Source organism: Apostichopus japonicus, chromosome 8 (assembly GCF_037975245.1).
Source record: "Apostichopus japonicus isolate 1M-3 chromosome 8, ASM3797524v1, whole genome shotgun sequence".
NCBI classification, from domain to species: Eukaryota; Metazoa; Echinodermata; class Holothuroidea; order Aspidochirotida; family Stichopodidae; genus Apostichopus; species Apostichopus japonicus.
In genome coordinates, this window is record NC_092568.1 from 33,767,915 (window position 1) to 33,784,559 (window position 16,645).

General features: G+C 37.2%; 1 protein-coding gene across 1 annotated transcript; it reads right to left on the bottom strand.

Moving 5' to 3' along the window:
- Positions 1-682: 682 nt before the first annotated feature.
- LOC139970410 (uncharacterized) lies at positions 683-15,829 on the bottom strand. The gene is made up of 11 exons (XM_071976059.1): positions 14,701-15,829; positions 13,426-13,662; positions 11,983-12,092; positions 11,022-11,116; positions 8,105-8,239; positions 7,290-7,387; positions 6,085-6,197; positions 5,360-5,499; positions 4,740-4,840; positions 3,038-3,153; positions 683-2,470 (listed from the first exon to the last, which is right to left on the bottom strand). The coding sequence occupies exons 1-11, from the start codon at positions 15,274-15,276 to the stop codon at positions 2,344-2,346; spliced, it is 1,848 nt and encodes a 615-aa protein (XP_071832160.1). The 5' UTR covers positions 15,277-15,829; the 3' UTR covers positions 683-2,343.
- Positions 15,830-16,645: the final 816 nt, after the last annotated feature.

Consider the following 16,645-nt stretch of genomic DNA (forward strand, 5'->3'; position numbering starts at 1 on the left):
GCAATAACAAGGAATTACGTTTTACTTTCGTTTAGTTTCGACTTATTACAAAGCAACCACTGAGCAACTCCTAAAATGCAGGTGTGCAAGTTTGATAAAGCAGAGTGAAGGCTATGCAGCGATTTTGAATTTGACAAAAAGTTGGGTGTCATCGGCATAACAATGGTACGAAAAAACGATGACTTATGACATCAAAGGTCAAATACCCCCCTCCCCCCCCCAAAAAAAAACAGTTAGGTCATTACGGCATATACCAAACTGACAACAATTGCAAAATCCTCAAACCCCTGTAAGACAGACTCTGCATGTTTACAGATCATTGATTAAAGTATAACGCCAATAGTGAAGTGATCAAAGGAGTTTATGGTCAACATTTGCCAATATGTACGCGAAACCGTTTTGCAAACTACACCTTAACTTTAATGGCAATATACTTGAAACTTGGTGGGTATATATCTGGACGTAGGGTATGAAGTTTCCTGCATGAAAAAACCAAATAACAAAATGGCAGAGGCCAAACGCAAACTCATGTACGATACCAAAGCTGGAAGTTTGCAGCGCAATAATTAATTTCAAAGGCCAAACGGTCAGTGGAAGCCGAAAGATCAGAGACACGCCGAAATGTGTACACATAGCAATATTGACAAATGGCTACAAAAATAAAAGGTGTGATCAACGTCTCTATAATTTCAAAGATATATTCCGTTGGCTGAAGTTTATTGCTTAACAAAACTGCTAGAAATTCAAATTTAATTTGAGAGCAAGGCTATTACACACATGCCAAGATATCTGAAGTAAATTGTCTTACCCTTCATAGGATTATAGGAATAATGACTGTTTGAATGAACTGTTTGAATGAATTTTTGGAGCTTGTTAACATTAAACTATCAAAGGGTCTTGACATCAGTAAATTTCAAGCGCCCAAGTACTACAAACTTGGAGTGCCCGAGTGATGACATATTAACAGACATGTACCAAACATTGGGAAAAAGTCACTGCAATGACCCATTGATGTGATTGCTTATGAAGTATCGATTCATAATGTATCATAGTTATTGCTTAGTTTTGCTAGATGTAGATATATATTATGTTGAAAAGCATAGACTCAGAGTAAAGACGCTGTGATAGTATGGGGAACTGAAGGTGAATTAGAGTATCTTAGAAATTTGATCATTTGGCTTAAAGTGAGAACGTGCAGAAGGGTCGGGGCTCACAACGATAACATTGTTCCTCTTATAGCTCAAAATCTAAATGATCATCTGGCCATGGTATTGAACTATGCAAACGGCCATAATAGTACAACAATGAGCTATTATTTGATGGGTTGGATAACTTCTATACATGTGCTTAAGCAGACTAAGGAACTGACAAATGTAGTGTGAAAGTTAAATGAAGGTATTATTAATAAAGGGACATATACCTCTTCATAATTCTTTGTGCGGTAGAATTATGTCACGTGGCCCCTGTGGATGCTGTGGTTGCACTGTTCAAATTTTTAAAATGAGTCAATGACAAAATGACCACAAATTCTCAGCCCCCCTCAATAGACCTGGGTGCCAAAGATGTAGCACTCTAGAACCCCCCCCCACCCCACCACCTCTCTTCCAATCAGGTCTGTCTACAACTGTTTCATAATGATGGGGGCCCAAACATTGGGATGGATGAGAAAGGTGTGATGAAAAATATTTTTTTCAATGAAATCCCATCAGACAGAAATTTAAAAGAAATTTGATGGGCTGTCCTCAGTCATGTAATGAGCAAAGTACTCAGGCTATGTTTTTCAATATCAAAGCTGATTAATTTCAAACTAATTGGATATGTAAAATTTATGTATGTGGCTGATATGAAAGACATAGTACTGCTTTGGTAACTGGTACTCTGAATTTATTAGTTGTTCAATCTACTGTAAGCAAAGAAGGACTATAAATAAAGGTCAACTGTACAAGAATACCTCAAGTTATACCCACTCACCCACCCCTTCTCACTAGCAGTTGCTATGTGGTGACAATATACTCAGTTGCAAACACGAACAGAATCAATGACCTTGCCATGTGAAGAGGCATTAAGAGCCAATTCACAACCAGGGGACAATTGTTATGTCCCCACCGGGCCCCTTGTTTGCAATCTCCATTTTTCAAACTGTGGCTATGACCATCATTTTCAATTCAAGCTTCATGGAACTGCTTATTTGCAATTGACAATAGAGAGTATGGGTTGCAAATTCTCCCCACCCCCATCCCACCCCATCCATAAGAAACAATAAAGAAATGCTAATACAAATAAAGAGAGTATATTATAAGATATAGAATTAACGACAGTATCCAATACTGTTTCCATTATAGATTAAATGGCTTTCCACACGACAGAGAAACCTGATGCTGAGCCTTGATTGTCAGTGCGAAGATGAATCTCCATCTCGTTGGTCAGAGAGATGTAGGCCTTGCCCTTCAGAAACTCAGATCCACAAAGTCTGCAATAGAACAGAATGTTACAATAGACAGTAGCATTTTGTCAGTGTGAGATTCAGAGCCAATCTAGGTTCTGCTTTGCTTAATGTTTGTTAACATTTTAATGTTTTAATGGGGTAGTGTTGTTCTTTAAATCAATGCCAGTATATGTAATACTGGAAACTTTATCACTTTGGGGGAAAAATTATATCTGAAAACACAACTTCTTCATAAAAGGAAAGTTATCAACGAAGAAAGACATTTAATTTAATTCAAGCAATAGTGACTTTATGACATCACGTTTAGGACTTAATTACCCCTGACCCACCAACCCCACCTTCACCGGTCAGTATCACTGACCCACCAACCCTACTTCCACCTGTCAGGCCTGGATGAAATATATGGTTAAACGAACACTTGAATTTTATCCAAGGTTTGTCACTTTAAAATCCATGATATTCTATAAAGTTAAAATATTCCTATCATGTCCCATCAATTCTACAAACAAAGGGTAATAATTACCAGATTTGCTGTAAAATACCAGACCTAGAAAATCTATGATTCGAGATGTTTTAAACACCCAAATTTACCTCATTGGGACTCTTTCACTGCCAAGACGAAGGGTGAGCGAATCATAGTCACAGTTTTCATGATTTTCAATGTCCATTGCCTTGAAAGTTACACGAACTTTCTTCTTTGATGCCACCTACCAGAGGAGGGAACAAAACTCAATGAAACCAATCCTTGAAATGAAAATTTCAATTGTCATTATGAATATGAAGTTTGACTTAATATTAATGATATACGTAGATTGAAAAAGACCTTTTGAATTTTAACTAAACACGATTGATTATATTTGTTAAAATGTGAAAACAATATAACATGTTCTTTTCACTCATTACTTTAAACAAATTCTCAAACAACAGCTCCTGACTAAAGTTGCCAATTTCAATGGTGAAATGACTTGGTTCGGTAAAGTTTCTCTCTCATGAGATAAAGCATTGACTCTGGTCAATGACTTTAATTGATTCAATGTAATAACTAGTGAAAGCTGAATCTGGATCTGAAGGTGAAGTAACTGGTTGCATCGCTGCTGTTAATCTGTCTCAACATGGAGTAACTGGTTACAAGGCTACTGTTAATCTATCTCAATATGAAGTAACTGGTTACATAGCCGCTGTTAATCTATCTCAAAGGTGAAGTAACTGGTTGCAACGCTGCTGTTAATATATCTTAAGATGAAGTAACTGGTTACATCGCTCCTGTTAATCTATCTTAAGGTGAAGTAGCTTGTTACATCGCTGCTGCTTATCTATCTCAAGAAGTAACATCGCTGATGTTTATCTGTTCAAAATGTTTTACTTATCAGCAATATACTTAATCCTTAGCATTCAACCTGTTTTTCATAATAACGTCAAGTTTTACCTTGCTCATCTTGTCAACCTCAAGTGCCAAAGGTTGTGCCATTGGGTATGGATCCTATAGGTGGGAGGTATCGCCCAACCCTTTTAGAAATTGCTATATGATTATGGGAGATTAGTTGCAAAAAATGGTTTGATATTTTCCAAATTTTGAGTAATTTATCTTCAAAATTTCCCCACAAATATCTTCAATATTCTTTAGTCTTCCGAATCTTCTTTAATCTCTTGTGTTCCTTATAAGGGGGCGGGGTGGGGATGGGGGAGGAAGTGGGGGTTGGGGTGGCTGCAGCCCCCTCCATCCAAATACTTTTGTGAAATTCGGGCAATATGCTGAGAATTTTTTGGGCACCTACTGAAAGAAAAATAGATTGCAGTGTGTTATTCAATGGTTAAACTTATATTATTATGATCATCACTATTGTAACGACTTCCCCAAATATTCTAACCAATATGGAAGGGTAATAACACGGCAAGTGATTGTATGTAATTGGCATGCGATGTAATAACGATGCATACTTATATGATATGCACATTGACATGTTGAACGCGCGCGGAGCGCACGAAATTTTTTGGTTATATTGTCTCCCCCCCCCCAATCAAATTGGGCTCCTACGTCTATGGGTTGGACCACTGGTTACACAATATGCATGGTAATGCGGCTTCTAATTGTGTCCCCACCAGAGAAATGACTATAGAGGGATCTCCATCAAATAAGGGCTGGATAGCTCAGTTGGTAGAATGCTGGGTTTGTAAAACAGAGGTCACTAGTTCAAATCCCATTCTAGCCATACATTTCTTTGCTTTTCTTCGGTTGTTTCAACGTGATAGTGAAGTCGCAAGCATTAGTAGAGAGTCTTAATTATAAAGATACCTTGATTTTCCACAAACAGTCAAGATTATGACCATAGTCCTCTGGGTATCCTGGTGAAGTTAAGGTACCCTTGGTTCCTGTGATAACACCTCCACAGGTCTCTGCAAGAGAAAGAAAATATAGAAATAAACCAAGTTGAAAACAGCCTTTACAAATGTGGACCTTCTTAAAGGTTATCATTGTTGCCCCTTAGTATGCCAGAAATCAAGTAATGTTAACTCATGCTCAACTCTTAATGGATGTCCAAAGGCAGAATGCTATAGTCTTGATATGACATAGTCCAAGCAAAGAACAAAGCAAAAACAAAGGCCAAAAACCGCCCCCCCCCCTCCCAATAAGTCTCATTTAACATTGTTCATAATTTCTGGGAAAAGTGTTTCGGTTAGAAACACTCAGGAGAAGGAATGGTAGCCAAAATTGAAGATATTTCCTTCTTCTCTGAAATTTATTGAAGAGAGAGTTTTTGATAAAACCCACAGTTTTTTTGTATCATTGTAGGCATGTTTTTTTTTTAATAAACCATGTGGATTACCAACCTTTTTTTACACTGAACAAAGATGCTGATGTCCAAATATAAAATAATTAGAAAGCATTCAGAAGATTTGAAACTTTGACCTCACCTTCTTCTGTTTGTTTGTGCTCGTGAATCATGTATCGGAGTTTGAAGCCACCCCTCACGATGCTTGAATCGGATGAAAACTGAATGCTGACAGAATTAGTTGAACTCTGAATTGGAGCAGGGGGTACGTTACCACAGTACCTAAACGTGGAGGAGGAGAGAAAAGAAATCTCCTGTAGAGTAGAGTAAATCTCGAGAAAAAAAAAGCATTTCACAAAAAAAGTGATATTTGTTACCACAGTACAACATTGCTTCTTTCTGTAAAAGTGAAACATATATTAATGTTTGGCAGATTCATGTTTTGATGATGAACTGTGACCAGCACAGAATGTCAAAGGTGAAGGAAGGGTGGGGGAGTGGGAAATTCTACACTTTCAGATTTAGGCTGGGGCATGAACCTTTATAAAAGGGTGTCCTGGACGGAGTGGTCCTCCTTGGCTGGGTTTTTAAAAAACCTCCCACTGAATGATTTAGCCCACTGACAATGAAGGAGGGACCCAACCCTCCATACACCACTAGTGGTGAATGAATGGATAGGGCAGTCTTTCTGAGTGTTTAACCAAGCTTTAAAAGCAAGTTTTTGGAATGCTAACAAAAACAGAGACGGAGAAAGTTTAAGTTATGAGACTAAGATGGGTGTGGACCTGGGAAAGTGACTTGAGGTTTACAATAAAGATCTTAAATCAGTAATTGAAGGGGATTAATAGAGAATTGTCTAATAGTTACTTGATATCGTTGAGGTCCTCTGCTGACACCAGAAGGTAATCCCAGGGGCACTGTGCTGCTGATTCAATGTCCATAAAGAGGAATTGAATCGATATACGAGCTTTTCTGCCGCCCTGGAGATGTAAAATAATGTTCAGAAAAAATTGTGGGTATAGATTCTGAATTACATATTCATAGATTCTCTATAAATCTCTCTCTTCAGAATTCAAGACCTGTACAGTTTTTATTCAATGAATGTAATACTCATAATTTGCATTCTACATAACCTGTAATCCAAAAATGGGCTATATTTTACATCTATAAGTAAATAGTCAAAAACAAGGTATCTTTCTCTTTTCTTCAGATCCAACAGGTAGATTATTTGTTTCTTGATGGGACTTTCTTCATATAAAGGAGGCAATTGTTTCGAAAAAGATTGCATGTAATACTGTGCATTAGCTTCGTTATATTTGGTCCAGTAGACAATAAATTCCTCTATTAATAGTTTTGCAAATTACTACACAATGTTTGTTTAAGTTCATGAAATCAATTAGCATTATCAATTAATCTGTGTCAGAATTACTATCCAATAACCTTAATGAATTCAAATGTAAAAAAAGTCCCATCTTCTTCCACATGTATCCCTGCCACCTCCTCTCGGATGATGTTTTTTTTTTGTGTCGTTTTGGTACTACATACATCAAATACTAATCCTACCGATTTCCTTAATGAAGTTACAAATTATTTGACCCTTTTCTCCCTTAGCATTGTGTCCCATACACTCACTTAATGAGGTTACAAATTATTTGATCCTTTTCTCTCCTTAGCATTGTGTCCGATACACTCACTTAATGAGGTAACATATTATATGACACTTTTCTCTTCTTAGCATTGTGTCCCATGCACTCACTTAATCAGGTTACAAATTATATGATCCTTTTCTCTCCTTAGCATTGTGTCCCATACACTCACTTAATGAGGTTACAAATTATTTGATCCTTTTCTCTCTTTAGCGTTTTTGTGTCCCATACACTCACTTAATGGGGTTACATATTATATGATCCTTTTCTCTTCTTGGCATTGTTGTGTCCCATACACTCACTTAATGAAGTTACATATTATTTGATCCTTTTCTATCCTTAGCATTGTGTCCCATACACTCATTTAATGAGATTATATATTATTTGATCCTTTTCTCTCCTTAGCATTGCGTCACATACACTCACCCGTATAGTCCACTCACAGTTCAGACTGTTATGGTAGGGGGATGGAAAGTTTGGTGAAACAATTTCCCCTGACGTTTCTCGTAAAGTCCCTCCGCAGCCTACTCAAGACAGGAGAAGTTCAAGAAATATGAAAATAAATCTGCAATAACGATACGCAAACATTCTCTTGATGAATAGTCTCTATTAATAATGGTCTGAGAAATAATCAGACCAAATGGTTATCAAAACATTTCTCTTTAAAGATTCATGTTCCTTGGATAATGCATGATTAACACACTATGCAAAGCTGGTCAATATTGTCCAGCATTATTATACTACTAGAGTAACCCAAGTGGTTTTAATGAACATGCTCTATTTGTAACAATTAAATAAAAGGAGTGAAGCTGTAAATCTCCAACGAATTCTTTGAAAATTTCTCTGAAGTCTCTGAACTCTCCTGCACATTTAAAAATCTTTGATATTTAAACTAGGACCATGGACGTATCACACATAAAGTATTCACAAATTTCACTAAACTTCTATCAATTTGACTTCTCCTTTAAATACTTTTAACAAAGCAATTGTTAAATCTTCTAATGAATATCTCTGCAGGTAAAATTAACTATGTCTGCAAAAAATCTGCTTGTAAAAAAAATCACCTGTATTGCTTGCTCTTCCTGCAGTAGGCAAGAGGTAAATATAAATGATCGGCCTAGGACATTGTCCATAAATTGCCAACCCAAATTAAGGGTTGGATAGCTCTATTGGTTACAGCTTTGAATTTCATTCCAGCCTCACATTTTGTTGTTCTTTCATCTCTGTTATAAAGTTCCTACTTACTATCAGGTTCTGCTGGGGGACCTTGGTTATTGCCACCTTGTGGTTCCTCGGGGGTTCTTGGCCTCCTCCACCCTGGGGTGGATCTACGGGGTCTGGCACATCAGGAACTGTATCTCCAGAAGATGATGAACCTTTGAAAAGATGATGAACAAATGATGCTGGCAATAGTCCCCAAAAGAACAGTTTACACTTGTGAAGAAAATGGAGAGTAGTATGTGTATGTTTAACCACGAGAGAATATGTAAATGGTAGGTTCTAGCTAGTTACGATTGTACTGCTATATGTATGTACGTAGTAAGTCATAGATGCTTGTGATTTGAGTGTTTTGTATGTGTAGTAGATTGTAGATGGTTATGATTAAAACCATATAATATGTACTATATATGTGTGTAGTAGATTGTATTTGCTTGTGTGATGCCGTACGTGCGACACAAAAGAAGAGTCAAAACCGATGACTTGTTCTGCTCCAATTTATTGGGGTTATAGGGCCATTACTGGGTATGAAAGCCAGTAAAACATACGAAAGAACATAAAAGAGGACGTTAAAGAGGAAGGTAAAGAGGACAGTTGTACAACGGCCACCGGACGGATTCGTTAGTCCTGCAAACAGCTATCACATCTCAAAGGCGATTGCTACGTTCAAAAATCAAGAAAGACAGAAATGGTTGAGAAGTTCAAGATACATGTTCTTCTTACAGTGGTAAGAAGGCGTGTGTGCGGAAGCAACGCTAACGATAGCTTAAACTGAAGGGTGCTCCATATCAAAACAATAGGGACCACTGTCTTAGTGAGTAATATTACAGATGAACAATAGAGTCCACTGTGCTATGCGCGTAGATACAGGCAAATTGTTGGGTCACAGGTCAGAAAAGTTGTTAGAGTTGTTGAATATAGATTACACCACTTTCCCTCACACTTGTGTTTGTAGTGCTATGTGTATGTGTGTATTAAAATGAAGGTGACATCCCTTATGTTCCGACGTCTCTATGTTCCGACGTCTCTATGTTCCGACAAATTGTTTGGACTCTTAATTTTTTTTTTTACCCAATTTTCTTTTGGAGACTCAATCTTTTTGGTCCCCCATTTTTCGGACCAATTTTTTTGGGGGGGCTTAATTTTTTGGGCCCCACATTTTTTGGGACCCAATTTTTTTTTGGGGGACTCAGTTTTTTGGACCAACATTTTTTCTGACCTACCTTTTTGAGGACACAATTTTTTGGACGCACCAAATGTTTTTCAGGAAAAAATGGGCCCAAAGTTTGTTATGACACAAATAGTGCTTGTGACCGAAAAATGCTTGTGACCCGAAATTTAATTGTTTGTACTCAAATTTTTTGGGACCAAAATCAGTTCGGTCAAAAATAATTTCGGTCCGGAAAAAGTTGGTCCGAAAACATGTTGGTGTCAAAAATTTTGGTCCAAAAAAAATTTGGTCATAAAAATATATTGGTCCAAAATAATTTTGGTCCGAAAAAGTTGGTCTGAAAACATGTTGGTCAACAATTTTGGTCCAAAAAAAATTGAGTCCGAAAACAATTTGGGTAAAAAAAATTAGAGTCCAAAAAAATTGTCGGAACATAGAGACGTCGGAACATAGAGACGTCGGAACATAGAGACGTCGGAACATAGAGATGTAACCAAAATGAATGATGTATATATGTGTAGTGTTATATATATATATGGCATGTAGGTTTTAGATGGTTATGATCACTACCGAATAATATGTACTTTTTGTATGTAGTAGAATGTATATGCTTGTGATTGTAGTGCTATGTGTACGTGTGTAGTAAAACGGCAGATGTGTGTATATATGTGTAGTGCTATATGTATATATACGTGGCATGTAGATTGTTGCTGGATTTGACATGATAGTTTTATGTGTATAATTATATATTTGTGTAGATGCTTGTGAATTGGTATATGTCGTGTGTATATGTGAGTTATCGATGCTTGCGACACAGTATTACATTATATGTAGTGCTAATGAGTATGTATTACATTATGGGCAAAGTCAACCATCAGTGAAGGCGTGGTGCAGCTGGCAAGAAGAACATACCGCAATTACTAGGTTCCCCCATTTGGAATTCTCACCATGAACTAGAATCTCCTGACCTTTTCAAAATTGCCATTCATGCAGTGATTTTGAGTAGAGTCTTACATGGATTATTTTGCCAAATATTTGGGGTCTACACCCTGAATTTGAAATAACTTTGTTCACCATGTGGTGTCTTCATCTCCCAACGTACTTGAGAAAATGCTCAGATGCTGAAGGGGCAAGAAGAAGAAGAAGAAGAAGAAGAAGAAGAAGAAGAAGAAGAAGAAGAAGAAGAAGAAGAAGAAGAAGAAGAAGAAGAAGAAGAAGAAGAAGAAGAAGAAGAAGAAGAAGAAGAAGAAGAAGAAGAAGAAGAAGAAGAAGAAGAAGAAGAAGAAGAAGAAGAAGAAGAAGAAGAAGAAGAAGAAGAAGAAGAAGAAGAAGAAGAAGAAGAAGAAGAAGAAGAAGAAGAAGAAGAAGAAGAAGAAGAAGAAGAAGAAGAAGAAGAAGAAGAAGAAGAAGAAAAGAAGAAGAAGAAGAAGAAGAAGAAGAAGAAGAAGAAGAAGAAGAAGAAGAAGAAGAAAGAAGAAGAAGAAGAAGAAGAAGAAGAAGAAGAAGAAGAAGAAGAAGAAGAAGAAGAGAAGAAGAAGAAGAAGAAGAAGAAGAAGAAGAAGAAGAAGAAGAAGAAGAAGAAGAAGAAGAAGAAGAAGAAGAAGAAGAAGAAGAAGAAGAAGAAGAAGAAGAAGAAGAAGAAGAAGAAGAAGAAGAAGAAGAAGAAGAAGAAGAAGAAGAAGAAGAAGAAGAAGAAGAAGAAGAAGAAGAAGAAGAAGAAGAAGAAGAAGAAGAAGAAGAAGAAGAAGAGAGTGGAAATTAAAACTTACTACACAATTGCGTTCCGACACATGTATCATATCCAGATGGGCATTGACTACAGGGATAACCACTCACATACGGTCTCTCACCAACATAGTTACCCCTTTAAGAAACAGGAAAACAAGAATATATAATAATAAAGATACAGTACTAGCGAGTACTATTATATTTCAAGGCAGAATGTAGGCCAATGCTACCTGATTTATCGACTGTGGTGGCGCTGTTCGTGGCCACCAGTAGTAACGAAGCACCTTACTGCTGATGATGATATGATCCCCTAACTCCTGCTGACAGCTTTCTGACAGGAAAACATTCTCTTCAACTTTAATGAATACATTCGTTCTTTCCAACGTAAAACTATAATTGCCTTAGTTCCCTACTACTCATAAACACGGTCAACAAAGCTGATGAAGGTGCCACGAGCCAAGATCTAAGGCTCCATTATCAATGTCACATGGTTTTCTGGTAATTGCTATCAACTCATGTCTTGAAACGTCTAGGAAGTGGTTTTAATCTATCTGTAAGACATCACTTTACAATTCAGAGTGTGTTCTTAACAGCTGCCAGAGGAATATGGACAATTATATCTATTTCATGGCACACAGACATATTCTTACAGACTCCATGGTGTGTAAGTAGCCTATATGTTTCAAAAGAAGGTGATAAAATATGCAAATCAACATATGGACTAAATAAAATGAAGCTGCCTTGAACATTTCAATATTCCCTTGATCATGGAAGCAAATGCTAACGTATGTCACACCAAATCGTATTACTGTGCATGAAGTTGTCTGAAGATGTCTGAGGTAAAAAAAATGATTTTCTTGAAAGGGAACAATTTTAATTTGCAGGGAGTATTCAAGCTATACATAATTTAATAGGCTATACAATGGGTAGACAACAATTGCATCGAATTTTATAACAACACATGATATCATCAAACAGCGTTAATTTTGTGATAGTACTCACCCTTCACCATAATTACAGACTAATATTGAAGCAGGTGACCAACCAAGTCCTTGGAGAGGGGAGCAACTGGCTACGGCACAACCGACATGAGTAGTTTCTGCCCAGACAACCTGTTAAATAAAAACATGTAAAAACATGTTACAGTCATGCTGATTCAATGCTTAATTAATGTATTTCTAATAATGCAAAATATCTTGAGGATTACATTGATCTGTCACAATCGTATTTCCACTGATGAAAATATCCTGAGGATTACATTAAAAGCACCATCCATGTGACAAAATGAAAACCATTTTGAGTTTTTCACCATATTTGGTGAATGACAGCCCAAGAGCTGATCACAAGACTGACAGCTGTGTATTCATACAAAGTTTTGTCACAAAACTTCAAAATTTGAAAGATAGATGAAACATATCAAACAGGTAGAAGAATTTAAGAACTGTTATCTATAAAATCTCTACCCAAAATCTTTTCCATTAAGTGGTTAATGATGAATCTAACTTGTATCGTCTCTATGACACATTACCACCTGCTATGCTCAGGGTTTAAAATAATGGTCATGTAACGTTTCTCGGTCGGGATAAACCATTTAATTGGTGCTTCATGCATCTATGTCTCTTTACCTGTAAAAATTCGACATTATCAAATACTTAATGCTACTGGAACAATTGCTTGATGCCTGAGAACAAGACGCTCTTTTAATCACTGGCCAGACATGTAGTGAGTCCATGCGTGTACTCAAATTCTACCATAGTGGTCTGGTACTCATACTCAGGGCTTTTGGAAATCTATCACAGATTACAGAGCCAAGACTGAGTACTCTCACTTAGAGCCCTGTACTAATACTAGTATTCACAATATTCACAAACAAAATAAAATTTCTACTTGTAATAGTACTCAAATTCTATCATAGTGGTCTGGTACTCACACTCAGGGCTTTTGGAAATCTATCACAGATAACACAGCCAAGACTGAGTACTATCACTTAGAGCCTTGTACTCTTACTTGTACTCAAAAACAAAAAGGAAATTTTTACTCGAAATGGTACTCAAATTCTATCATAGTGGTCTGGAACTTATACTCAGGGCTTTTGAAAATCTATCAAAGATACTACAGCCAAGACTGACTACTCTCAGTTAGAGCCTTGTACTCATACTTGTACTTACAACCAAAAGGAAATTTTTACCCGAAATTGTACTCAAATTTTATCATAGTGGTCTGGTACTCACACTATGGGGGTTTATAAATCTATCCCAGATACTACAGCCAAGACTGAGTACTCTGACCCAGAGCCTTCAACGCTTCTAGTACTCACAAACAAACGGTAATTTCTACTCGACATTCATGCCGTGCTACTCTCACTGCCAAGTCTGTAACTGACATTATTTAGCTACTACCAGATACAGAAAATGTAGCTTGATGCCAATGGATGACTGCACACACCTGTGTGTAATGTCCACAAACTCCAGAGCACGAGTTGGAGTTATAATCGTAGTATTCCTTCTCATCATCCCATGATTCCACCATCTCGAACAGGTTCCAGCTACTGCTATCACCAGACCCGGCCCAAATGTTCTGGCCGACGTAACCGAAAGGGGAGATGTTATCTGGATTGCCGTGGGCAAAGCTACATTCGTCTGCCCAGCCTTGAGCCATATTGGCCAAGTGATCATCCCATTGCTTTGAAGGGAACAAATACAGAAGCGATGAGATCAAATTGACCGTTTTAAATATCACGAGTCACGAAAATTTGAGATGGTGATGCAGAGGAAATTATACCTAGATGTTTCGATATTGTTTGAAGAAGAACATGTTATTCAGGGCATGATTGTTTTATGGAGGAACTTAAAAAGCAATTGATACATTTTCAACTACAAACAGATGTGGAGGTTGACTTAAATAATGACTTCAGGTATGATCCCCTCCCCCTCCTACATCGGTTATATACTACATAGTAAAATAATGAGTACTAACATGCAATCCCCCCCCCCCCCCCCACTTAATACACTCTCATTGAAGCACTCTCCCCTCGATGCTCGGATACAATTTATTGTACAATTTTGGCACTCAGCAATGTAAGTACTGTAGATTTTGTCAACTCTCCTTTACTTTTGTGAATCTTTTGCAATATCAGTTTGCTATTTAGTTTATTTCATTGCTTATTCTTTTAGGGTTTATAACCCTTTAGTATTTTTATTGCAGTAAATGTGGAAATTAATATTATTTCATTCAATATTTAATTTAATATTTTGGAAGGTCAGCTAGAGTGTCTGGGAAATTATTGTAACATCTTAAGCATACCAACATGATGTAGGTAATACTGATGACTGTTAAATTCCAAAGGGAAGGATATTAATCCATAGATACATTCTAATCTAAAGGGCTTGAGATTTAGCAACATGAAATGATTTTGCAACTGAGGAAAATTTTATGGGATTTTCAAGATACATACATGTGTTTACAACATTATCATGCAGTATTGAACTCTATAATGAACACAAGGGAAAGCTGCATACAGGAAAGGCAGAGGAGAATGGGAAGGTGCAGAAAACCTTGTGCAACAGACTCCCACCACTTTTCATAAAATACCACTTCTAAAATTCCATATACTAGGACTTATTCATTTTGATTCTGATGCAATTTAAGTTGCGAACTGAAAGGTCGGAATTTAGTTCCATAAAACAAATTGAGTAGTGAAACATAATTTGCAATACTTACCAGTTGGACCATATTTGCAGCATACGGTCTTGCTTCACTTCTGAAATGGTTATGTGCTTCCAGGAATATTCCCTTCTCTTCTTCACTAAGTCGATTTTGCGTTCCACCAATAACATTTGATCTCCTCATACCTTCAGGAGAACTCATAATACCAATCGCATGTGCGGTCTCCGCAGGATGTTCCCTCGGTATCGGCGGCATTGGTCCATTCTGCTGAGACGAGTGTCTTCTCGAGTCTTCCTTGACGAGACGATGTCTTCCCTGTCCCCGATTTGGTCGATTACCATCTTCCCTACTTTGCTGTTCATTGCCAGATGGTGCTTCATCCTCCACAACCTCTCCTACAGGGGTTTCTCGATTATTTCCTCGATCCCTTCCTTTCTTACCACGCCTCCGCTCCAAGTTTTCCTGCTCCTGTGGGGACGCATCTCGATCCCTTCCACCTCGTTCTCTTTCATCTCTCTGCTGCGGACGATCTTGATGACGGTCAGATCCCTTCTTAGCCTTACCTTTCTTGCCATGAGAAACAACTACCAGGCAGAGAAGCATCAACAACAGGACAAACTTTAGCCTCATCTTTTTGACCAAATATTAATCAATTATACATCCAACTGTAAAAATCCTAAATTAATCAATCCAAATTGAGCTTAAGTTAACAGCTCAGTCTCCTATTGAATTGTTATGTTGAACGCAATTTGCAAACTACCAGTTTCTTAATTCTTTACTGATGAGCTGTTGCATCACAGTTCGGATTGGTCTCTATTTGTTTACAAAGACTGCACCTTTTTGGCATCTTATCAAACAAAACTTTTCAAGAAGAGAAAACAATTACATAGGCTTAAGTCTCCATAGCAAATACCTCTCTTGTAAACTGAGATTGTAAATACCTGTCAAATGCCCCTCAATTCGACTCTACAAACATTATATTGTAGGTCAGGGAAGAAGAAAGCAAATACCAAGTTGACTGGTCAGTTGTCCAACTGAGCTAAAGCAACTACTAACCGACTCAGATTTCAAGAAATATCTAGTAACAATAGAATTTGTAAACAGTTGAGTTATCTTACCAAGTAAAGGTCAAATAGAGACACTGTCCAAATAAACAAAACGGAAACGTTTCATCTGGCAGTTTCGATGGCATGTGAAAGCTTAATAAAATGGTGTTCAATAATTAACCCCTCCCTTTACCAGCTCCTCCCCCTCCCCAACCAAATTTTATAGAAGGAATATTAAAATGAAATTGCAAATTATGGATGATGCAGAATGTATGAGTAATTGAGGATATTAGGCTACTGTATGAAAGTTCAAGTTATTTCCTGTCCTATTCTGTTATCAATAAGATATGTAATGAGTGTTGTCTGATGTGTTAGGCCAGTTGCTGTTTTTAGTGCTTCCTTGCTATTTTGAACATGTATTATGGTATTACACAGACTTCATTCAACTGGATACTGAAGCAACAGTGGGATGAGTTCATTTGTAACAGTATGTTTATATGTCCACAAGTTGGAGATGATCCATATTTAACATTTCTTATTGGGAACAAGTGGAGGGGAATAGGGCAATCAGCATGAAACCACAATACCTTGCAAACAATTTTGATACAACCTTGTCCAGCAACCCTAAAGTCACTTATATCACCCCCCCCCCCCCAAAAAAAATAGAAATTTCTCACTTTCACCAACCTTGATGGGGCATCAATAAAATGTATCTTTTTAATATGACCAAGTACACACCACATATTTGGCTAGAAATGCAGAACCGTGCAAGACCAAAGTGATAGTGGGTATAAGAGAATACATTAAAATATTAATAATGATTTTCATATTTATTTTCATAAAATCATATCACTTAAGAGTGACAAAACAGTTTCATATTTCTGTTTTACTATTTATCACAGGATTTTAGAAAGAGTAACATTTTGTAAGTTATTTAAGGAGAAGGAAAAACT